Source organism: Puma concolor, chromosome C1, assembly GCF_028749965.1.
Source record: "Puma concolor isolate L17-30 chromosome C1, mPumCon1.1.hap2, whole genome shotgun sequence".
In the NCBI taxonomy this organism is placed as follows: Eukaryota; Metazoa; Chordata; class Mammalia; order Carnivora; family Felidae; genus Puma; species Puma concolor.
The window spans coordinates 17,996,985-18,021,128 of NC_141674.1; the positions used below are offsets into that span (position 1 = coordinate 17,996,985).

Sequence of the window (24,144 nt, forward strand, 5' to 3'; positions counted from 1 at the left end):
GTGAAAACTGCACGGAGTCGCCTGCTTCGTTTCCTGGCCTCAAAGCGCCATCTCGGTTTGGGGGATACTTTACCGTCTCTCTGCCACCTTCTAACATACCTGCTTCCAGGAGACACCGAGTCTCATAATTGGAAGGGAAAATGGGACTTCTTTATAACCAGAGGTCTAAAGTGCGGTCTAAAACAGGGATCACAGACCCAGGAGTCCAGTTCTCTGACGGGTCGTTACCCCACCCCCAACAAATCAGACCCCTTGGAGGGTGGATCTCTCGGTTCTTTCTTTTCTGGGAAAGGGGAGAGCGATCCGGGTCCTTGTTGGCTGGGCTTGGACTTCTGAGAGTGAGGTTTCCTGACCAGGAGGAGAGAGTAAGTGAAGGTGGAGGGCAGGAGGTAGACGAAGGGGAGACCAGAGAAAAGTGAATGCTGCTAGTCAAAGTCACGTGACTGGTAAATGGCACGGCTGGGATTTGAAGCCAGGTCTGTCTGATAATAAAAGCTGTGGAGGGGCGCCCGGTTGGCTTCGTTGGTTAAGCGTCCGACTCTTGATTTAAGCTCAGGTCATGATCTCACAGCTCGTGAACGTGAGCCCCGGGTCAGACTCTGTGCTGACCACGCAGAACCTGCTTGGGATTCTCTCTTTCCCTCTGTCTTTGCCCCTCCACTGCTCATGCTCTCTCTCTCTCTCTCTCTCTCTCTCTCTCAAAAAAAAAAAAAGCTGTGTTAATTCTGTAAGTCAGAGACTATCCCCTGCTTTCTGGGTTTTTCTTCACTGAGGCCCACGCTAGAGGACTCATGAACCAGGAGGCTGAGACTCAGGGGAGGCGGGAGCTCAGCAGGTGCCGGAGAAAGGTATGACACTCATAAAGATGTGCTCCAAACCTCCCTCCCCCCAGATCCAGATGGTCCCTTGTGGCGTCAGCCCTTGGTTGTCTACTGTGACCTGACCTTTGACATTGTCCAGAGATGCTTTCTCTAACTGCCCCGTCACCCCAAAGGCAGTGGGGTGATGTGATAGCCAGTCAGCCTCTGACCTCGGCCCATTCTTGTCCTCACCCTTCTTAGAGCTCGGCCCGAAGCCGGCGAGTCAAAGGATGGGGTGGCTGCTGCGGCTGGGGTTTCTAAAGTGCCGTAAGAGCCCTCTATGGACTCAGGCAGGATGCGCCCAGGCTCTCAAGTCCAGGTGGCATCTTGGGTCCTTGGAAAGCTTAGACTTGGAGGGATGCTGAAGAAAGCTTACCTGGCCATGTAATGCCCTAGTGTCCCGCCTCTGACTTCAGCCTTCTGGAGGCTCTCAGCCCTCCAGTTGCCAGTAACGTCACCCTCGATTTCTGATTCCCTCTCCCCTCCTCCTCCTTCTTCTTCCCCCTCCTCCTCCTCTTCCTCCTCAGGGCTGCTGTCCCAGCAAAAGGTCAGTGTGTGAAGAGAAACTGGGGGCTCCCCAGGGACCAGATTCAGCCCTGGTGATGAAAAGCAGCTGGTCCAGGAGGAAAGGTTGTCTTTCAGGGGATCTTCCAGGAAACTCAGGTCCTGGGAGAATTCGTGGAGGAGGAGAGGCTCCTGACACCCATCCCCACCTGGCCCTTGGCCCGATCCCTTCTTGGCTAAACAACAAGACTCAGGCTCATCCCGGGGAGAGGAGCCCCCAGTGCTGGCCCCGCTTCTGTCTGAAGCATCCGCAGCCGAGGAGCCTTCGGCCTGGCTGGGAGGAGTCCAGGTGCCCCCCACCTCCGAGTGCCCCGGGGTCCGGTGGTCCTGCCCCAGGAAGGGCGGTGGTTCAATGTAGGGCTGGAAGCTGACACCGTCATCTGTGTCCTCCTCATCGTCCTTCTCCTCCTCAGCACTGTCCTCCTCTGATCCTGCCTGGACGGTGGCTGGGGTCCTGACACTAGGGCTCGGCCCGACCCTTCTGGTCAGTTCCTTTTGGGGACAGAGGATCAAGGCATCTGGGGACTCAGGGCCACAGGGCTGAAAGGTTGCCACGGGGCGTCTGTGTCCAGTAAAGTCCTGATTTGGGGAGGGGAGAAAAGAAGGGAAAATTTAGGCTTTCCTGAAGCCTGGGTCCCCCCGGAAACAGACCCCGAGACAAAGATTCAAATGTAAATAGTTCTTTTGGGAAGTGATCCCAGGAAACACTAGCAAGGGAGTAGGAAATTTCAGTGGGGCTGGGGAGAGCCGCCCATAAGAGGGTATCATCAGGCAAGTTACCCCTGGGGTAACTGAGCTGGGGGCTCAGGGCACCATTGGGTGAGGGGCGGGGCGGGGTGCAGAAATGTCTAACACAGACGTTGTCATTCAGTTGGGATTTCCCTGCGGGTCCCAGCGCCAGGGACTTTGAAACCACTCCTGTGTGGCCAAGACACTCAGAATCCATCCTCAAAGCCATCCTGACCCAAGTGCCCACCACACCTCACCTATGGCCCAGCCACCCTCAGCAGACCCTCATTTGAACAAATTGGACCCATCTGACCTCTCCAGGCATCCCCCCTGCCCCAATTGGCCCACAGCCTTAAGGAAGTGAGGCAGCAGGCAAGGGAGGGGATCCCAGGGTCAGCCAAGGCAAGACTCACCCTTGGTTAAACCGTGAACTAAGTGTTGGGACCCTTCTAAGATTTTCCCTTTTGATACCACCCTCTCCCCTTCCCCCTTCTGGGCATCTCTCCTGAGTCCCAAGGCTGGTGGCCCTGCTCTCAGTACCTGACAAACCCGATGAAGTTATTTCACTATGGAGACTGAAGGCACTGCTCCCTCCCATTTGAATTTTGGCGAAATTCAATTCAAATTGAATATTTGCCATTTGAATTTGGCGCCAAAGGAATGAATTACTAATGGTGGAAATTTAAACACAAAGACAGGAGACGTTCGCGGTGTGCACTATCTTGATAGTCTGGTCTGTCCGTCTGACCTATGGTCTAAGTCCAGCCCCATTTCCTTACTCTTAAACAAACCTCCCCCTCTGTTGCACATGCCCAGATTTGCCATACCAGGGCCCATGGCATCTTTGCCTGCTGAAACCAGGGGTTGTCTGTGAACCTCCTCCAGATCACATGGCCTATGGCAATGACCAACAGCAGTGGAAGCAGAAGCAGCAGCAACCCCAGGAATACCCAGTTGGCTCCTAAGGAAGGAAGAACAAGAACCACAGAAACAATGACCATGGCTGTCATCTATCAAGTGCACCTGTGCAGCGGGCCTTGCATACATTATCCCACGTGATCCTCATAAGAATATACCGACCCTACAGATTATGGAAGCCAAGATTCAGAGAGGTTATGTAAGCTACCCAAAGACACACAGTGGGTATGGTGAAGCTGGGATTTTAATTGAGGTGAGTCTATCTCTAGACCCATGCTCTTGACCACCTTATGATAAAGATAGTCTGTCCCGGGGTGGGGGGGTGGGGTGGGAAACCTCACTTCTGTACCACTTTGCACTCACCTGGGGCCCCCAGGAAGAAGCAGATAGGCTTAGAGAACCCACTGTACTTAGGATCACCAAAGGTGTAGATGGTTCTGGCACTGAGGCAGTAGGGTCCACTGGTGTCTGGCTGCAGGGGGATCTGGACTGGCTGGCCACGGGGAGTGGCTGGAAATCGTGTCTGTTCGGAGAGAGAACAGGGGTGGGCAGACCTGCTGTGGGGATGGGCTCTGCACAACCGGGACAGGGTGGGGCTGGCAAGATACTGCCGTGCACATCTTTCCCTGCGTTAAAGTTTAAGCATTAAGGGAGCACCTCCCAGCATCATCTGGCTTCTTTTCCACCGAGTCCTGAGGTACAGATGGTCTGAGCTCAGAAGCAGCCCTGCCACTCAAGGTGCCCCTTGTGTGCCGCCCCCCAGGGCCTGCGGGTCCCTCTTTGAAGGGCAGATTCCGCAGGCTGCCTGCGCTCGGAGCCTCACGGTGTATTTGGGGGTAGGGAGCATGATCCAGCCAACACAGACCCGGAAAACGCTAGGCCTTCCCTGCCCAGTCTGGTGTGGGTCACATGTGGTGACTAGCACTTGAAGTGTGACTCGTCCAAACTGAGATGTGCTCCAACTATAAAATACACACGGGCTTCCAAAGACTGGGTGCGGGGCGCCTGGGTGGCTCAGTCGGTTTAGCATCTGACTTCAGCTCAGGTCATGATCTCACGGCTCGTGAGTTTGAGCCCCACGTCGGGCTCTGTGCTGACAGCCCGGAGCCTGGAGTCTGCTTCAGATGCTGTGTCTCCTTCTGTCTCTGCCCCTCCTCTACTCACATTGTGTCTCTCTGTCTCTCTGTCTCTCTCTCAAAAATAAACCTTAAAAAAACCTCAAAGACTAGGTGCAAAAAGTATGTAAAACATGCCAACAGTTTTCATATTATTTACATGTCGAAATGATAACATTTTATGGGATGAGATAAGTTATTAAAATGAAATTAACTTGGTTTTCTTCATTTAATGAGGAACATTTAAAATGACACATGTGGTTCACATTATATTTTTTAAATTGTTTAAAAATTTATTTGTTTATTTGTTTATTTATTTATTTATTTATTTATTTATCTATTTATTGAGAGAGAAAGAAGGCAGAAGTGAGCAAGGGGCAGAGAGAGAGAGAGAGAGAGAGAGAGAGAGAAGTGGGACTTGTGCTCACCCGATGTGGGACTTGAACTCATGAACCGCGAGATCATGACCTGAGCGAAAGTCAGACACTTAACAACTGAGTCACCCGGGCACCCACTCACATTCTACCTCTATTGGACGGGGGTGGTCTAGAATGTTTGAGTTGTTCTTGAAGAAAAAAAAAAATTTTAATCTTTGTTTATTTTTGAGAGAGAGAGAGAGAGCGCGCGCAAGCGGGGGAGGGGCAGAGAGAGAGGGAAACACAGAATCCGAAGCAGGCTCCGGGCTCTGAGCTGTCAGCACAGAGCCCGACGCGGGGCTCGAACCCACGAACCATGAGATCACGACCTGAGCCAAAGTCAGATGCTTAACTGACTGAGCCACCCAGCTGCCCCTAGAATATTTGAGATATCCTTAAAGGCAGGGACCATCTGAAGACGATCTATATCCCTGGGATCCAGAGTACATATGCAGAGTGTCAGGAGTGTGAATGCTGGTTCGGCAAGACAGAAAGAACAAAAACAGGGGACAGTAAACTACACGGGTCAAATGTGGCGTGCCACCATTTTTGTACACGGCGTTTTCCTAGAACACAGCTGTGCCCATTTATAGACCTAGTGTCTATGGCTCCTTCTGTGCAGTAGACGTAGAGTTGACTAGCTGTGAAAGCCCACATGACTCTCAAATTCAAAAACATTTGCTATCTGGCTCTTGACGGGAAAAGTTGGCCGGCCTCTGCCATCAATAAACATGTGCAGACAGGCACATGTTCGTATGTGAGAAACGAGTCTGGAGCTGGGTATTTGTGGTAGTCTCTGGGTACTTTTAGTTTTCTTCCTAGAGCGCATCTGTACTTTCTGATTCTTTGGTAATGAATCCAGGGGCTTGGCAAGCAGGCTTCCTAGCGCCTCTCATGCTTCCATCAGATATCATTGGGAAAAAAAGGATTTCATAATTAAAAATGAAATATATAGGGGCGCCTGGGTGGCGCAGTCGGTTAAGCGTCCGACTTCAGCCAGGTCACGATCTCGCGGTCCGTGAGTTCGAGCCCCGCGTCGGGCTCTGGGCTGATGGCTCGGAGCCTGGAGCCTGTTTCCGATTCTGTGTCTCCCTCTCTCTCTGCCCCTCCCCCGTTCATGCTCTGTCTCTCTCTGTCCCAAAAATAAATAAACGTTGAAAAAAAAAAAAAAAAAAATTAAAAAAAAAAAAATAAAATAAAAATGAAATATATATATGTATATTGGGTAGAAAAACTGTGCTGTTACCACCTATAATGCGAAGGGGCAGGATACCCTGTACTTGGCCTCTTAGGGGGAAAAGGGCAGGGGTGGGCTGCAGGCCAATCGTGCTGCGCAGAGTCAGGGAGTGACTGCCAGGGGTGGGGGTATGTGGGGAAGGCTTCCTGGAGTTGGTGTGCAGAAAGCAGGCAGGGAGGGTGAGAGGCACTGGGTTTTGGTGGGGCAGTAGGGGACGGGGCGGGGGGGGGGGGGGTCCAGCCAGAGGGCAGGAAAGAGGCTTCCTACCTTATTCTTTGTTCCCTCCTTCCAGAAATCCACCTCGTACTTCAGATCCGGTGGGGGCATGCAGTGTGGCAGCTGATATGTGGCATTGATGCTCAGGATCTCCTCCTTCCGGGTGACTACCAGGACGGGTGGGGCTGGCTCCACTGGCAGAAATAGAACCGGACCTGTCAGCATCTATCCCCCTGTCCCCAGGCAGGTCTGCTCCCCCACCCTCCAACCCCCACTCCCCCCAAGCCCCGCCCCCAGCCCAGAGACCGCTCCTAGAAGGGGGAAAATGGCTCTAGTGTTTGCATCAAGAGCCTTCAAGCCATTTGATTGAAGTCTTGCAGTGACCTTGGAAGGGAGCTACCACTATTCCCATCTTACAGAAGAGGCAAACTGAGGCTCGGAGAGGTCAAATGAACAGGCCAAGCTCACAGCTAACCTGCCTTTCCTCATGCTGTCCCTTGCACCTGGGCACCCTTCCCGTATCGCTGGGCTGTCAGAATCTTGCCCACTTGGTGCCATTATCACCACAGAGCAGCTGCAGACAACACACACACATTATCTCGGTTCTGTGGGTCAGAGTCCAGTGGACTCCGATTACATATTAAGCCCTGGGCAGGGAGCTGGAGGGAACGGGGATCTTGACCTCCAGGAGCTGGAGGAAATTCGGGGGAAATGAAGTATGCAAACTACCGAAACTCAAGCGAGAAAATGACCAGGGCCACAGCCGAGGGCAGGAAAAGGCAGGAAAGGTCATTCCGGCATGGAGTGTGCTATGGGAGAATCAGGAGAGCTTTAGGGAGGCGGAGGCAAAGCCAACATTAATACTACTTACAAAAGTAACCTCCTCGACGCGTCTTTCCTTCTAATCTCTTATTCCTGTCCATCCTGTCCATCCGTCCATCCACCTGTTCATCCTTCGCTCTTCTAGCCTGTCTGCCCGCTCGCCTTCCCACCCTTCCTTCCTTCCTTCCTTCCTCTTCCTTTACACTGTCTTCCTGCCTTTAGTCTAGCCAACCACCTGCTCTCCTGCCATCCACCCTCCCCATCCATCCATTCTTCTTCACTTCCCATACATCTTTCCTTCTTGTCTGTCCCCCCTCCCTTGTTCTCCTTTCCTCCTGTCCTTCCGTCCCTTCCCAGGCAGCCAGTCAACCTTCTATTTGCTTCCATCTAGCCCGTGACCCGTCCATCTGCCTTTCCTTCCTGTTCTCCATCTTTCCCATCCACACATACTTCCTTCCTGGTGAGCATGTCTTTCCATGTAGCCTTCTTCCTTCCCCTCCTCCACCGTGTCCTCTGCACCCCCTCCATGCGTCCTTTCTTCTTACCCATCCGTCCTTCTACCCTTTTCATCCATCCACCCAGCCAGCTTGTACCCAAGTCAGTTCTTCTTCCTTCCTACTCTCCCTCCCTGCCACCCTTCATTCAAGCCCTTCCTCCTCTCCATCGGAGCCTTAATTTGCTCGCAAGTATTTTGAGAAGGCTGGGCAGCAAGTTACAGATCTCAGCTCCGTGAGGATATTGTCTGAGTATTTATCTTCTCCTTCTTACCACCCCGCCTCACTCTTGGTCTGGTTCAAATACCGTGTTCAAGACTAGAAAGACCCAGATTCACGTTCCACCTCCATCCCTTATTAACTGTGTGTCCTGGCAATTTCCTTAACTTTTGTGAATCTTACTTATTATTTTTTTTTAAATGGGGCAATGAAAATGAACCCCACAGGTCTGTCGTTAGGATTAGAAATAAAATATATACTGGGAAGAGAAAAGTGCTCTCCTCACTCAGTGTTTGTTTGTTTTTATGACATTTATTTATTTATTTTTGAGAGACAGACCACGAACGGGGGAGGGGCAGAGAGACAGGGAGACACAGGATCCGAAACAGGCTCCAGGCTCTGAGCTGTCAGCACAGAGCCCATTGCGGGGCTCGAACCCATGAACCGCGAGATCATGGCCTGAGCAGAGGTCGGACACTTTACTGATTGAGCCACCCAGGCACCCCAACACTGGTGATTTCTGAATGTGGTACACATGGGGGATGATTTCCTCTCTATTTCTATTTTCTTTGCCCCCCCCCCCCCAATTTCTACACTGTACAGGAGTTACTTTTGCAACTGGCATTTAAAAAAAATTGTTTCTTTTTTTTTTTAAATTTTTTTTTTAATTTTTTTTTTTTCCAACGTTTATTTTATTTTTTGGGACAGAGAGAGACAGAGCATGAACGGGGGAGGGGCAGAGAGAGAGGGAGACACAGAATCGGAAACAGGTTCCAGGCTCCGAGCCATCAGCCCAGAGCCCGACGCGGGGCTCGAACTCACGGACCGCGAGATCGTGACCTGGCTGAAGTCGGACGCTTAACCGACTGCGCCACCCAGGCGCCCCATCAACTGGCATTTAAAAAAAAATTGTTTCTTAAAGAGAACTTTGAACATAAAAAATAGCACCAAGCATATGCCGGCAGAACTCCCCTGACACCCTGCCACGATGCCAGGCTACGTGGGGCTGCCTCTGCTTTGGAGAAGTGGAGACAGTGGCTGGGACAGCAGGGCCTGGACAGGGAGCCTCCCACCTGGTCCCTTAGCCACAGACCTACCGTCAAAAAGGTAATCCAGGTACTTGGACTCCACCGGGGGGGACCTGGAGCCGGTAGAAACTGCCCACACACGCCCCTTGAACTTGTTGTACAGGTCTTGTTTCTCCAGGCACATCAGAGAACAGGCCAGCTCTTTGGTTCCCGCACACTGTTTCACTTTTCGCCACCGTCTGGGGGTCGGAGCGCTGAGGGAGGAGACGGGAGAGCGTGGGCTGCAGACTCAGCCTCTGGGGCCAGGGAGCTTGGAGAACACCGGCTCCCTTGTCCCTTCATCCGCCTGATCGTCCACCCGTCTGCCCTATCAGCCAGCCACGGGCTGGGACAGAATGAGAACAGTCCGGTTAGGAGCTCAGGCTCTGGAGAGAAGCACGCGGTGGGATCCCGGCTGCGTCCCTCACTAGCTCCGGGGCCCCCGGCAGGCCAGCCTCCCTCCTCCTCCTCCTCCTCCTCTTCCTGCCTCCCCAGGGCTGCATGGTGCCTGCCATCACTGGTACCAGCATCCACTGCCCACGTTCTTCTCCGCTCAGGCCTTGTGGGCCACCTGCTGTGTGCCAGGCATCGTGCTGGATGCTGCGTGGCTGTCAGCGGGGACCCACAGGCCTGTGATGCGCGTGTTCTGAGAACACCGGGGTCCAAAGAAGGGACCAGCACCCCGGGCATTATTCCTGGGGAACTGGCAATGCCGGGCAGGTCCTGCCCTCGGGAGCGTGATGGGGAAGGGGTGAGAGGCAATCATCACATCACTGAGGTAAATCCGGGAGCAGGTAGGTGCAGTGACAAGGGGGAATGGCATGGCAGGTGGGGGGGGGGGGGGAGGGGTCGGGGGGAACTCCTTTCCACAGGTGGCTCAGGAAAGGCCAGGAAGGTAATATTGAGGCCGCAATGGCAAAGCAGCCGGGTGAAGGCCTGGGGGAAGGAAGTGTCCAGAAAAAAGCAAGGAGGCCAGGGGGGCTCAAGGCCAGTGGGTGAGGCGGGGAGAGGTGTGGGCACAGGGGTGGGTGGGAAGAGCAGGCAGGGCCTTTCCGTCTTGCCAAGGAGCTTGGATTTTATTTCAAGTGTGCTAGGAAGCCACTGGAAAGTTCTGAACGGGGGGGGGGGGGGGGGGCTGAGGTGACCTAATTTCTGTTTTTGAGAGCGCGACCTCTGATAAACCAGCCGGGAGGCCGCAGCAGTGGTCTAAGAGAAAACAGAGGTGAGGATGGCAGGAATGGGCTGGACTGGGGTTATATTTTGGAGGTAAGGCCAACAGGACTTGCTCGTGGACTGGATGTGGAACATCGGGCAGGGAGAAACCAGAGCGACTCCTGGGTTTGGGAACTGAACGACCCGTGAGTGGAGGAGGCTAGATGGGGGCAGCAGAGAGGACGGATTTTTGGAAAGAACTCCTGTTTTGTTTCTTGGTGGAGCTACAGTATATAAACGTTAACAATAAAATGAAACCTGGTCTAGTTATATTCAATTTTTTTATGTGTATTTATTTTTGTGAGAGAGAGAGAGAGAGAGAGAGAGAGAGAGACAGAGCACGAGTGGGGGAGGGGCAGAGAGAGAGAGAGGGAGACACAGAACCCAAAACAGGCCCCAGGCTCCGAGCTGCAGAGCCCGACGCGGGGCTCGAACCCATGAACCGTGAGATCATGACCTGAGCCGAAATCAAGAGTCAGACACTCCACCAACTGAATCACCCAGGCGCCCCTATATTAACATGAGACAAAATATAAACTTCAAAGTCCAAAGAAATACTAAAGGGGAAAAGAATCACCACATAATGAAAAATTATTCCGTTTACCGGGATGATATGAAAAACACTCTCCCTGGGGCGCCTGGGTGGCTCAGTCGGTTGAACGTCTGACTCTTGATCTCGGCTCAGGTCATGATCTCATGGGTCGTGGGACTGAGCCCTGCGTCTGGCTCCACGCTGAGCATGGAGGCTGCTTAAGGTTCTCTCCCTGCCCCTCCCCCACTCACACTTTGTCTCTCTCAAACTAAATAAACATTAAAAAAAAATTCTCCCTGAGTATTATGCTAAGTGAAATAAGTCAGTCAGAGAAAGATCAATACCATATGTTTTCACTCACATGTGGATCCTGAGAAACTTAACAGAAGACCAGGGGGGAGGGGAAGGGGAAAAAAAAGTTACAAACAGAGAAGGAAGGAGGCAAACCATAAGAGACTCTTAAATACGGAGAACAAGCCTGTTTCCGATTCTGTGTCTCCCTCTCTCTCTGCCCCTCCCCCGTTCATGCTCTGTCTCTCTCTGTCCTAAAAATAAATAAACGTTGAAAAAAAAAAATTTAAAAAAAAAGGGGCGCCTGGGTGGCGCAGTCGGTTGGGCGTCCGACTTCAGCCAGGTCACGATCTCGCGGTCCGTGAGTTCGAGCCCCGCGTCGGGCTCTGGGCTGATGGCTCAGAGCCTGGAGCCTGTTTCCGATTCTGTGTCTCCCTCTCTCTCTGCCCCTCCCCCGTTCATGCTCTGTCTCTCTCTGTCCTAAAAATAAATAAACGTTGAAAAAAAAATACGGAGAACAAACTGAGGGTTGATGGGGGGCGAGGAAGTGGGGGATGGGCATCGAGGAGGGCACCTGTGGGGATGAGCACTGGGTGTTGGATGGACACCAATTTAACAATAAATTATATATTAAAAAAAAATTCTCCCTTATATGTGCCTGCTAAATAGATACACACTCTAGACAGCAAAACCAGACAAAACTATAGGAAGAAACAGAAAAACCACAATTATAATAAGAAATGTTTAATATGCCTCACTCAGTAATTGAAGATTGAACAAGTAAAAACAATTATTAAATACGTAAAGCACAAAAAAAAAGAACGTAATTATCAAAGTTGGCTTAATGAACATAAATAGGACTGAAAAAATTGGTTGAGCCACACGTGAACCATCAGCAAATTATTATTTTTTAAAAATTTTTATTTATTTTTGAGACAGAGAGAGACAGAGCATGAGCAAGGGAGGGGCGGCGGGGGGGGGGGGGGGATACACAGAATCTGAAGCAGGCTCCAGGCTCCCAGCTGTCAGCAGAGAGCCTGATGCGGGGCTCGAACTCACGAACCATGAGATCATGACCTGAGCTGAAGTCAGACGCTCAGCCGACTGAGCCACCCAGGCGCCCCAAACCATCAGCAAATTATTAACCGAAATATTAATACATAGTCCTATTGGCTTAGGGCCCCACCCTTATGACCGCATTTGATCTTAATTTCTTCTTGAAAGGCCCTATCTCCACGTACAATCACATGGGGGGTTAGAGCTTCAGGCTATGAATATGAGGGTATACAATTCAGTCCGTAATAGAGCTATTATGAATTACAGTGCTATGAATGTTCATGTACAAGTCTTTGTATGGACATGTTTTCATTTCTTTTAAATAAAGCTTTAGGAGTAGAATCTGGGAGATTTGGTAACTGAAGGGGAAACTTGACAAGAAACTGTCAAGCTGATTTCCAAAGTGACTGTACATTCCCACCAACAATGCAGGAGAGTTCTAGTTCCTCCACAAGCTTGTCAACACTTAGTATTGTCAGTCCTTTTAATTTTAGCCATTCTAGTTGGTGTGTGGTTGCGTTTCATTGTAGCTTTAATTTGCCTTTCCCTAATGACTAAGGTTGTCGAACATCTTTTCATGTGTTTATTGGCCACTCCTTATTGGCCACTCGTGCACTTTTTTGTGAAATGATTATTCCAGTTTTTTTCAGGTGATTTGTCTTCTTATTGAGATGCAGGAGTTCTTTATCTATTTTGGATACTAGTCTTTTTCCAGTGTATATATTGTAAACATCTTTTTCTCAGTGGCTGGATTTTTTTCATTTTCTTTAAGCTTTTTTTTTTTTAAAGACTAAAAGTTTTAAATTTGATGAAATCCAGTTTATTAGATATTATGGACTAAATTGCATTCCCCCCCAATTCAAATGCCAAAGCCCTAACCCCCGATGACTGTATAGGCTTTTGGAGATGGGGCCTTTAACGTTTTTTTTTTTTTTATTTATTTTTGGGACAGAGAGAGGCAGAGCATGAACGGGGGAGGGGCAGAGAGAGAGGGAGACACAGAATCGGAAACAGGCTCCAGGCTCCGAGCCATCAGCCCAGAGCCTGATGCGGGGCTCGAACTCATGGACCGCGAGATCGTGACCTGGCTGAAGTCGGACGCTTAACCGACTGCGCCACCCAGGCGCCCCGAGATGGGGCCTTTAAAAAGGTGATTAAGGGACGCCTGGGTGGCTCAGTCAGTTGAGCGTCCGACTTTGGCTCAGGTCATGATCTCACAGTTTGTGAGTTTGAGCCCTGCATCGGGCTCTGTGCTGACAGCTCAGAGCCTGGATCCTGCTTCAGATTCTGTGTCTCCCTCTGTCTCTACCCCTCCTCCACTCGTTCACTCTCTCTCAAAAATAAGAAACATTAAAATTTTTTAAATAAAAAGATAATTAAGATTGAATGTGGTCATAAGGGTGGGACCCTAAACCAACCGGACTTAATAGTTAAAAAAAATTTTTTTTTAATGTTTGTTTATTTTTGAGAGAAAGACAGAGCATGAGTGGGGAGGAGCAGAGAGAGAGGGAGACACAGAATCCGAAACAGGCTCCAGGCTCTGAGCGGTCAGCACACAGCCCGACGCGGGGCTCAAACTCACAAATCGCGAGATCATGACCTGAGCGGAAGTCAGACATTTAACCGACTGAGCCACTCAGGCACCCTGGACTTATAGTCTTTAAAGAAGAGGAAAGGCTACCAGGCATACTCTTACACAGAGAAAAGGTCATGTGAGAACAGAGAGAAGGTGACCGTTTTCCATGGCCAAGGAGAGACGCTTCAGGAGAAAGCAAACCTGCTGACACCTCGATCTTGGACTTCCAGCCTCCAAAACTGAGAGAAAATAAATTTCTGTTGTTTAAACCACTCAGGCTATAGTATTTTGTCATGGTAGTCCTAGCAGACTAATACAGATTTTGGTACCAGAAATCAGGTGCTAATGTAAGAAATAGCTAGAAATGTGAAAGTAGCTTTGCCCCTGGGTTTGGGTAGAGGTGGGAAAGATTTTCAGGTGCGTGCTAGAAAATGCCTAGAGTGCCTTGAAGAGACCATTGGTAGGACTATGGAGCCAAAGGTGGTTCTGGGGAGAGCTCAGATGCAAAGGAGGAACGTCTTACTGGAAACTGGGGGAAAGGCGATCGTTGTTATAAAGTGGCAGAGACTTGGCTGAATTGTGTTTTGGTGTTTTGTGGGAAATAGAAGTTGAAAGTGATGAACTTAGATATTTAGCTGAGGAGATTTCTTTCTTTTTTTTTTTTAGAGAGAGAATGAGTGGGGAAGGGGCAGAGGGAGGGAGAGAGAAAGAGAGAGAGGGAGAGAAGGGGGGAGAGGGAGAGAGAGAGAGAGAGAGAGAGAGAGAGAGAGAATCTTAAGTAGGATCCACACTCAGTGCAGAGCCCAATGCAGATTCGATCTCACAACCCTGGGATCATGACCTGAGCAGAAATCAAGAGACAGATGCTCAACTGACTGAGACATCCAGGCGCCCCAGCTGAGGAGATTTCTAAGCAAAGTGTTGAAGATGTGGCCGGATTTCTCCTTACTGCTTATGGTAAACGGAGAGAGGAAGACAGGCACATAGAAGGGACTGTTAAGCAAAAAGAAACCAGAAGTAGAAAATTCTCAGCCTATGCATATGGCAAAAAATTAGAAAGAATGTTCTAGAAGGAACACCATGGGTGTGGTTGAAAACTCATTTCATAAGGAGATCATGGATGGGGCTTGCTGATTTAATCACCCATCTCAGCAGAAGCCAGGAACAGAGGTGGAATTATAGTTATCTATCTACCCATTTCACACTCACTGAAAAAACCTAAAGCAATAGCTAAGTAGTGATCAGCACAGCTAACATACACATCGTATCCTTTAAAACCATTTTCTAGGGGTGCCTGGGTGGCTCAGTCGGTTAAGCATCCGACGTCGGCTCAGGTCATGCTCTCGCAGTCTGTGAGTTCGAGCCCCGCATCGGGCTCTGTGCTGACAGCTCAGAGCCTGGAGCCTGTTTCGGATTCTGTGTCTCCCTCTCTCTCTCTCACCCTCCCCTGTTCATGCTCTGTCTCTCTCTGTCTCAAAAATAAATAAAACGTTAAAAAAAAATAAAAAAAAAACACACCATTTTCTACTAAGTGGACAAATGGCTGATTCTGGTTTTAGGTCAGGAATTGTGCAAATGATCCTGGAACATCTTGTTATAACAGCAATAATCAAAACTACCAGAGTCAAATTAAAAGGACTCTGGAGCCAACCTGAAAAGATGTTTTGCTGGCCAGAGATGGGACAATTCAAGTTTTAATGAGTAGACAGGTTGCAATGGATTGAAACCATCAGATATGTTTAAGCACTCGAGTTCATAATGATTAAAAAAAAATTGATCACCTTTGGGAGATGAAAAGGAATTCAATTCGTGATCTTGAAAACTTGAGAAAAAAAAAAAAAATGAAGGATATGTCCCATCTCGCCCATCTGAAGAGTACCACTGAATATCACATACTACAGGAGAGGAAGCATGTCTTTGTAAAATAATTCCAACTAATCCATGAAAAAAAAATGATACAATTAGAATATCATCATTTTAGAATCCTCACAGGTGTTTAAAAGCGTCAAGGGGAAGGAAAACATCATAAAGTCCAGAGGATGGACTTTCAACCCTAATCAGTTTATTCTGGCTCCACTATTCCCAGCTATGGGGCTTTGAGCAAAATATCCTCTTGCAGAAGGCCTCGGCTGCTCCCTCCTCACAGGGCTGTGTGTCAGTAAAGACACTTAATGTGCCGACACGGTACATGTTAGGTGTTTTCGGCCTCCTGATATATTTCTGTACAGTTCTTTTTTTTTTTTTTAAGTTTACTTACTTATTTTGAGAGAGAGCGCACACGAGCAGGGGAGAGGCAGAGAGAGAGGGAGAGAGGATCCCATGCAGGCTCTGCACCGCCAGCTCAGGGCCCAACGCAGGGCTCGAACTCACAAACCTGAGCCGAACTCATGACCTGAGCCGAAACCAAGAGTCGAATGCTTAAGTGACTGAGCCCCCCACACGCCCCCCCCCCTTACAGTTCTTTTTTTTTGAAAGCTTGCTGGCCCGTGTGCCCTTTTGCAAGGCAGGCCCCCATCGCTCGTGTCTGGACGCTACAGAAGGAGGGACCATGACAGAACAGGAAGTGCACGAGCTTTGGGGTCGGAGGGACTTGGCTGTTCCTTCTGGCTCCATCCTTGGTTTCCTGGGGTAAGTCACAGCACCTCTCTGAGCTCAGGCTCCTCGCCTCTAAGATGGGGGAAATGCAGGCATGCCTGGGGATCCAGGGAGCAAAAAGTGAACTCCTCACACGAGACCTTAGCGCTCAGCCTGGCACAGGCGGGTCCCGCGTCCACAGCGCTCACCTCCCCCTTCCTGCTTCCTCCTCCTCGCCAATCCTAGAGGAGTCCTCCTGCCTCTCTGCTTTTATCACCTTACCCTCCTCAAGTGACCGCAAGGTTCTTGAGGAAAGAACCTCAAGTGACTCCCATCTGGGTGCAAAGATGGCAAATTTGCTTCCACTTTCAGATTCCTCTGGGTTGGCCTGGACTGCCTGTTGGGCAGGACCTCAAGTCGCCGTAGGGGGAAGGTTGTGGAGCGACACCTAACACAGGCTCTGCAGGAGATACGTGTGCCCTCCCTTGTCAGCTGGCACAACTCCAAGCACCTCCCCCAGGCCCTGGAGAATTCTACCACTGGGCCCTCGTAGCTCTCCTCAAGCCGTGTTCTGACTCTTCTCAGAGATCGTCCCCACCCCCTGTGGGCCCATCACCTGTGCCCTGTGCCCTAGTCGACATCATTCTCGCCGCCAGACCTTTATCTCATTCTCTCCAGGTAGCTGCCCATGCTATCTCCCCCGGGACACAGGGAACCGGGAAGACGGCCACACCCCGCAGCGGGCCCACACAAGCCCCTCCAGCCTCGGCCCACCTCCTCAGTCTCCCCGAACGCCAGACTGGAGGCTCCCCTCTACCTTTGGTAGGCCACAAAATAGGTCACGTTCTGGGAGTAGCCAGGCCCTGGGAGCCATGTCAGGTACACACTGAAGTTCCGGGAGAGCAGCGTCACGTTCTGAGGAGGAGCCAGATGGGGCCTCCCTGTGGGAGAGAAAGAGGTCCTGAAGCCTGGAGCTCCTGGCTGCTCTTGACGTGGGCCATTTGGAGCTGACCAGTGGCGGGCTGGGCAGTCGGGCGCTCACTGAGTTTGAGAACCAGGAGTCATCTGGGGTGGCTAGAGCACAGGGGACAGGGTGTCAGCTGGGAGCCCAGGGTCAGGATTCCAATCACGGCCTGGCCACGGACCGGCTGTATCGCAGGCCCTTCCCCTCCGTAGGCCTCAGTGGCTGCTCTGTCCTATGGACAGGAAGCTCCTGCCCCTTCTGGCACATGAGGGTTTCAGAGGCACACCGCAGGACAGGAGCCACCTACTGGATTTCCTGGACTCCAGGAGGGAACAGGGTCTCAGGAGCAGGGGCTCAGCTCTGTTCGTAGCCATGTCCCCAGAGCCTGTCTGCAACGGTCCCGGGCTCAGAGTAGGTGCACAATAAATATTTGTTGACTGAATGACTACTGTGATCATTTGGATTATTCCAAAGGCCACCCAACTGGTCTCCCTGCTTCTAATCTTGCCCATTGTCCACAGAGCAAGCAGCAAGGGTTAAGATGAAAGTCAGATCATGTGGCGTTTCTGCTTTAAACCCTCAACTGGCTTTCACTTCATTCAAGGTTAAACCCAAAGTCTTTATAATCCTCCACAAGATTTACCTAATCCCAGCCACCGCTCTCCCCGTGCTCGCTGCTCTCCAGCCACACTGGCCTCTCTGCTGTTTCTGGAGCCTGCCAGGCACCCTCTTCCTCCAGGCCTTTCCACAAGCTGTTCCCTCCGCCTAGACTGTTCTCCCCCTGGATCCCTAGCAGGCTCGCTCCTTTGCTTCCTTCACATCTCTGCCCAGATGTCACTGTCCCAGCGACACTTTCCCCTACCACCCTTAACTGGCTTCTGCTTCCCCTCTTCGGCACCTCTTCTTCACTGCTAACCCTCATCTTCTGAAATATACACCTGATGACACCTCTTCCCAGTTCTATGCCCTTCCCTCACCCTTAGAAAAATGTCCACGCTCCTTAGTGAGGTACATGACCGGCCATCTTGTCAACCTCTCCCCAGTCGGCTCACTAGGCTCCAGCCAACCTTGTTTCTTGCCCTTCTCAAACTACTGCGTTCTCTTGGGTACCTCTGAACCCAGGGGTCTTCGACTGCCTGGTGTTTGTTCACCTTCTAATTTTTTTTCACCATCTAATCCTTTAAAGACTTGATTCCAAAGTCACTTCCCTCGGGGAGCCTTTCCTGATATCTCTAAGAAATGGTAGTGGTGACTGATGGTGGGACACATCTGACTGACGATGATGACAGCAGCTAATGTGCTTTGCATCCTAACTATGTGCCAGGAACTACGCTAAGTACATTGGTTGCATTTCTTTGAATCCTCCCCACATCCCTAGGATGTAGGTACTAACTGTGACCATCACATTACACATGAGGAAACAGGCCTTCTCAGGTAATAAGCTGTAGAATCAGAATTCACATCCAGGCCTAGCCAACCCCAAATTCTGAGCTCCTGATCATACTTCCTCCTCTACGTTCTCGTGGGGCCTGTTCAGCTTTATTCTTCCAACATCTGTGAACCGCTATTGGCCAATGACATCTGTGCCACGAGTTTCACAGGGGAACACAATTCCATTCCTGCCCTTTAGAAGCTCGTGGACCCAAGGGAGAATTCAGCGCCCTGAAGTGTCACACGGGCCATGGTGGAAATCCATACAGGTTACAGAATGGCATCAGGGTGGAGGGTGGTTGTACCAATGGCTCTCAGCATGGCTCCCCGCTTCTGGTCTTTTAACCCAAATGTGGGTACCTGCTTCCACCCCATCCTGTGATCTTTGGCAGGAACTGGGTCACTGGGGTACAGGTGCTATCATTGTTCCCAGCTTTCTGGCTGGTGACCAGCAGAGGCCAAAGTCTATCTGCAATTTTTTTTTTTCAGCTTATAAGGTATCTTGTGGGCAGGACAGGCCCAAAGTCTGAACTTGGCCACAGTGGAGAAATAGCCACAACAGTAGTTACCTTATTTACTGAGCCTTCAAAGGGTGGGAGGCCCTGGTCTGGCACTTTATCCACAAAGCCTCATTCAACCCTCAGGACGAACCAGCCTATAGGGTAGGTGCCATTCTCCTTCTGTGCAGGGGCACTAGATTCACAGACAGACAGTAGGCAATAGGCCTGAGGCTACACAGCCAGTTTGCGTGGGGGCCAGGATCTGAACCTGGATCCGGCTGACCTTCACCCTAAACTATCACACAGTTTGTGTTGGGTACATTAAGTGTTCCTCCGGTAAAAGTAGCGTTAGGCCCAGATGGGAAAACTATTGAGTTTGACAGCGAAACAGGGGGACAGAGGACCCCCACCCCTCACACACAGGTACACTATCCCTTACCAGCTGCAACAACAGTCACTGCGCAGAGGTGCCAGGGGCTGGGGCATCCCTGAGCTGACCCAGGTGGACGGACGGTCCTGCTCTAGCCACCCACCCCACGGCCAAAGCTGGACGAGCTTGCTTCAGCCTTAGCCTTCTCTTCAGGGGTCTCACCTGCGCTTTCCTTCCTGGGCCATTCCCCTCAGTGCCCTGGGCCTCAGCTTCCCCATCTGAAAAGGGAGAAAATAGACCCTACCTCATAGAAGGGTTGGGTTGTTTCGCTTTAAATAGGGTAATGTGCCCAGCACAAAGAAGTCTTAGTATTAATTATCAGTATTAGCTTGTGCCCCAGGGCCCTTCTGGGTCTTAAATTGTTAGCGGAAGACTAGGAAGTCTAAGACTGGGGGCAATATTGGGACCTTCTCCTGATTGGTTGGGGTTTGGCGGGTGGGTCCTATCCTGGGGTGTTTTGTACCCTGCCACCTTATTTACCAGTGGGAGCTCAGAAAAAAAGGTGGCTTTCGTTAGAGTAACAGCAGCACACAGACTAAGCCAGAGCTCCCTCCCCTCAGGTCTGGGAGGAACTTCTGAAACCGCCCAGGGGGAAAGGATGGCGGCTCCGGGGGAGGGCAGGGCACTCCCCTGACTTCCCCGGGTACCGAGGATCCAGCGTCCTGTGAATGCAGAGGACAGGGCTCTCGGGGAAACCTGAAACAGCACTCTGTAAATCAATGCAGCTGCGTTTTAAACTGCCACCGTCTTTTCCTGTTCACCTGGAGCTGGATTGGCAGTAGGAATCTGGCTCTGTTTCCTCCCCGGAAAGCAATTGCAAAGACTCGGGTGTGTCGAGTTCCAAGCCCCCGTGTAGAAGAAAACGGGCGGTGGGTGGGCAGGGCGGATTCGCATCCCCTCCTCTGGCGGCGGCTGGGCTGAGGCCACTTCCCTCCTTCCGGGAGCTCCGCCGCCCAGGGCAGGCGCCCCGCGGCCGCCCGCCCCGCGGCCCCCCGCCCTTACCTTGAGTGGACTGCAGCAGGCACAGGAACAGGGGGACCCACCGGCCGAGCCCCGCCAGGCCGGCTCCTGCGCTGCCCGCCGGGCGCCGCCAGGTCCCCGCTCCGGCCCCGCCGCCCGCCGGCCGGCAGGTGGTTGCGGACGCCAGCCAATGGGAGGCCGAGCCGCGGGCCCCGCCCCCGCGGCCCGGGACTCTGCGGGGGCTTCCCCGGGGGCGGCCCCGCCGCCGCGAGCTAGGCGGCCGGCCGGCTCCCCGCGCCACCGAGGCTCAAAGACGGCTGGAACCTCCTCCGCGTCTGCGTGGCGGTTTGCTCCGCCGCATCCTGGGGGTGGCGGATCAGTAAAGCCATGCCTGGGGAGAGGGGAGGAGAAGGGATGATGACCGACGGCCACAGTTAGGGGTTCCAGTACGGGAGCTGAGTCAAACAGCACGAAGAGTTCAGGGCCAGTTCAACAGCACAGCCTCAGACACCATTGGCGGTGTCCGAGCGTGTTTTATGTGCCGGGTACTAAGCCAAGCACTTCCCGCACGTTAGCTACTTTCATCCCCCCCCCCCCCCACGAGAATCTGGTGGGTCAGTCCTGTGACTCTCTGCCTTCTTCACAAGGGGGTGGCAGCCTCGAGAGAGCCGAGGGCCTACTTCCGGAGAAGGCTGGAGCCTCCGACACCAAAGCCTATGGTGTGTTACCAGTCACCCCGACAGTAATAGCTTCCGAGTGATGGAAACAGCCTCACCGCAGAATTGTCTACCGTCATTAAAAAGGAGGCTGCCGATGGATATGTCACGGCTCGGCGAAGTTGGCAAAGTACTGGAGAGGCAGAAAAGCAACTAGCAAAATATGGTCGCATTAAAAAAATATATATATATGTGGGGGCGCCTGGGTGGCTCAGTCTGTTGAGCGTCTGACTTCGGCTCAGGTCATGATCTCACGGTCCGTGAGTTCGAGCCCCGCGTCGGGCTCTGTGCTGACACCTCAGAGCCTGGAGCCTGCTTCAGATTCTGTGTCTCCCTCTCTCTCTCTGACCCTCCCCCCATTCATGCTCTGTCTCTCTCTGTTGCAAAAATAAATAAACATTAAAAAGTTAAAAAAAAAATATGTGTGCGCATAGGCATGGATAACAGATCGAGGATATACACCGATATGTGGGTGGTTGTTAACTTCTGGGTGGTGAGGATATAAATATATATAATGCATCACACATATCTAATATACATATGTGTATATTATACAGATTATATGTATACATATTATACACATGTGTGTATACAGATATGTATATTATATATGCGTGGTGTGTATTATATATGTATTATGTATATTGTTATAATAGAATACATGTATATGTACATGTATATATATGCAATACATATGTATTATATAATCTATAATATATAACATACATATTATATATTATGTAATATATATGTATTCTATATTATACACATGTATTTTAAGTTTCTTCTTTCTGCTCATGTTTAGTTTCTAAGCTTTTCAATAATTTGTATGTATCGCTTTTCCGACAAGATTCTAAAGGTGATCATTGCTCTCCTTTATTAAATGTTATCTTCTTCTCTTTCTCTTTTCATTTTTTCTATTTCCCAGTACTTCCAAGGAGGTGTTGCCTCCTCTTTACAGAAGAGGAAACTGCCATTTTGAGGACCCAGAGAGCTTATGCAGGTGCTGGGTTCTGGATTCGGCACCCGGCCTGACTGCATGGCCACCCTGCCTTCGGGTAATTGCTTTGTCCACTCTGTGGGTATCCGTGACAGGCTGAGTGACCATTGGTGGGCTATGATAAAGCGGTGAACGAGGAGTAGATACAGAGCACAGAGAGTCCTGCTGCAGGTGCCAGCTCTCGACCTGTATCCCGGCAGTTCTCGGTTGAGAGAATGCATTTTCACAGAACTGGGTGCGTCCAAAAGTGGCCCTGAGTTTGGCCCTGGGTGAAAACATTCAGGAATCTCAGATTCCTGAGATTTCCTCAGATTTCTGAGATTCGCATCTATGATATCAGCTCAGTCAGCACTATTTAAGTTTATTTATTTATTTTTGAGAGAGAGAGAGGGACGGAGAGACGGAGAGTAGGGGATGGGTAGTGAGAGAGGGAAAGAGACAAGCAGGCTCTGTGCTCTCAGCGCTGGGTCCGACATGGGGCTCCATCCCATGACCTCAGCCAAAATGGAGAGTTGGACGCTCAACTGACTGAGCCACCCAGGTGCCCCTCAGTCAGCACTACTTGACAGGGGCTTACAGGGACCATGTTTGGACCTCAAAGACAAGGAAGATGGAAGAACCCCCGCCCCCCCCCCCCCCCCCGCAACTAACTTCATCCAACCCACTGCAGCTCTTTCAGGCCAAGAATCCCAGTGAACTGGGAGCAGGTTGGCAGTGGGCACAGGGCACTGGGGAAATGTCTTCATCTGCCACCTGTTCCACCCACTTGGCTTGTGTGAATCTGGCACCTGTTTTTTGTTTTGCTTTTCAGTAGGCTTCAAGCCCAGCACAGAGCCCAGTGCGGGGCTTGAACTCACGACCCTGAGATCAAGACCTGAGCCGAGATCAAGAGTCAGACGCTTAGCTGACTGAGCCACCCAGGGGGGCCGCGATGGCACCTGTTCTTTTTGACAAAACCTGCCACGTGCTTGTTCTCCCCTGCCCCCTTCCCCCCATACCCTATAGTCTCAAGCTAGGAAACCGTACGTCTGGATGACATTCTGAATCAACACGAAAGAACATTTTGTGACCATAAAGGTCAGGTTAGTTACGTCTCTCAAAACCTTAAAGGAAGTCATCTTGGATGCGGGTCAGAAAAATCTCAGCCAGTTACCACAACCTAGTGTCTACGCAGGTCCTCAGTGTGCCCCTCCAGTACCTTTCCACTATCCCCAGTATTGCTCGTAAACCCATTCTGGTATAAAACGAGTGTACTTCTACTGAGCTCTCTTTATCTAAAACGGCATTCAATACCCTTAATATTTATTTGAATCCTTGCTGTGCAACAGGCTCTGCAGTTTACATATATTGTGGTGTTTAATCCTCACGACAACCCCACGCGGTGGGTATTTGTATCCCTTTTAACAGACGGAACTCTGAGAGGTTACGTCGCTTACCCAGGATCACACAGCTGATTAGTGATGGGGCTAGGATTTGAACCTTGGTCTGGCCGTCCTCAAAGCCCGTGGGTTTCAACTTCTGCTATTTATCCTCCAGATGGTTAAGGGCAGACAAAAATGAAATTCCCCGATCTTGATCACTTCCTGATTTGCAAAGATCACAGCACTAAACTGGGAGGTCAGCTGGAAAATGTTTAACAAGTGGGTCTGGGGGGGCGGGGAACAGGAGGAAGCCCCGTGTCGGTTTCTGGGGTGACTCTCTCCATGACAAGTTCAACGTGAGGTCACCGAACACGGAGTTGTGAAGAAATGCACCCAATTGGTTCTTCTGAGCCTACGTAGGCCTGCATTTCTACACTGGGAAAGAACCATCACTGAGCTTCTCCATGGTTAGAACAAAGCACATCCCAAGCCCTAAGTGGGGAATAAGGCTTACGTTCCACAGCACGAGGCTCAAGATGTCTTACACACGATCAAGTTTACAATGTGGCCTCCACCTTCCCTTTGACCCTCTCTTCCAATTCTCTAGGCTCCAGCTACACAGAGTGTTCTGCTGGTTTCTCTCCCCCATTCTCTCCCACTCTCCCTCCCTCCCTTCCTCTCCCTTCTGACTGTCTGTCTCACCTCCTGGGGTTTTCCCTTCCCAGGTTGCTCTTCCCCCTTGTCCCCTAGTCAGTGCCTGTTGCTGCTTCCTGTCTCAGCCCCTAAGTCACTTTCTCAGGACGCTTTCTTCACTTCCTGACTTTGGTTTCTTCCCAGTCCCCACATATGTCTCCTTCGTCGTACTTAATCACCATTTCACGGAA

At 51.0% G+C, this 24,144-nt stretch overlaps 1 protein-coding gene across 1 annotated transcript; it reads right to left on the reverse strand.

Moving 5' to 3' along the window:
• Positions 1 to 683: 683 nt before the first annotated feature.
• Positions 684 to 20,544, reverse strand: IFNLR1 (interferon lambda receptor 1). Its single transcript, XM_086720232.1, has 8 exons — positions 20,523 to 20,544; positions 20,226 to 20,471; positions 16,716 to 16,839; positions 8,688 to 8,872; positions 6,107 to 6,249; positions 3,435 to 3,594; positions 2,981 to 3,114; positions 684 to 2,003 (listed from the first exon to the last, which is right to left on the reverse strand). Exons 1-8 carry the CDS (start codon positions 20,542 to 20,544, stop codon positions 1,233 to 1,235), a joined length of 1,785 nt encoding a protein of 594 aa, XP_086576358.1. The 3' UTR covers positions 684 to 1,232.
• Positions 20,545 to 24,144: the final 3,600 nt, after the last annotated feature.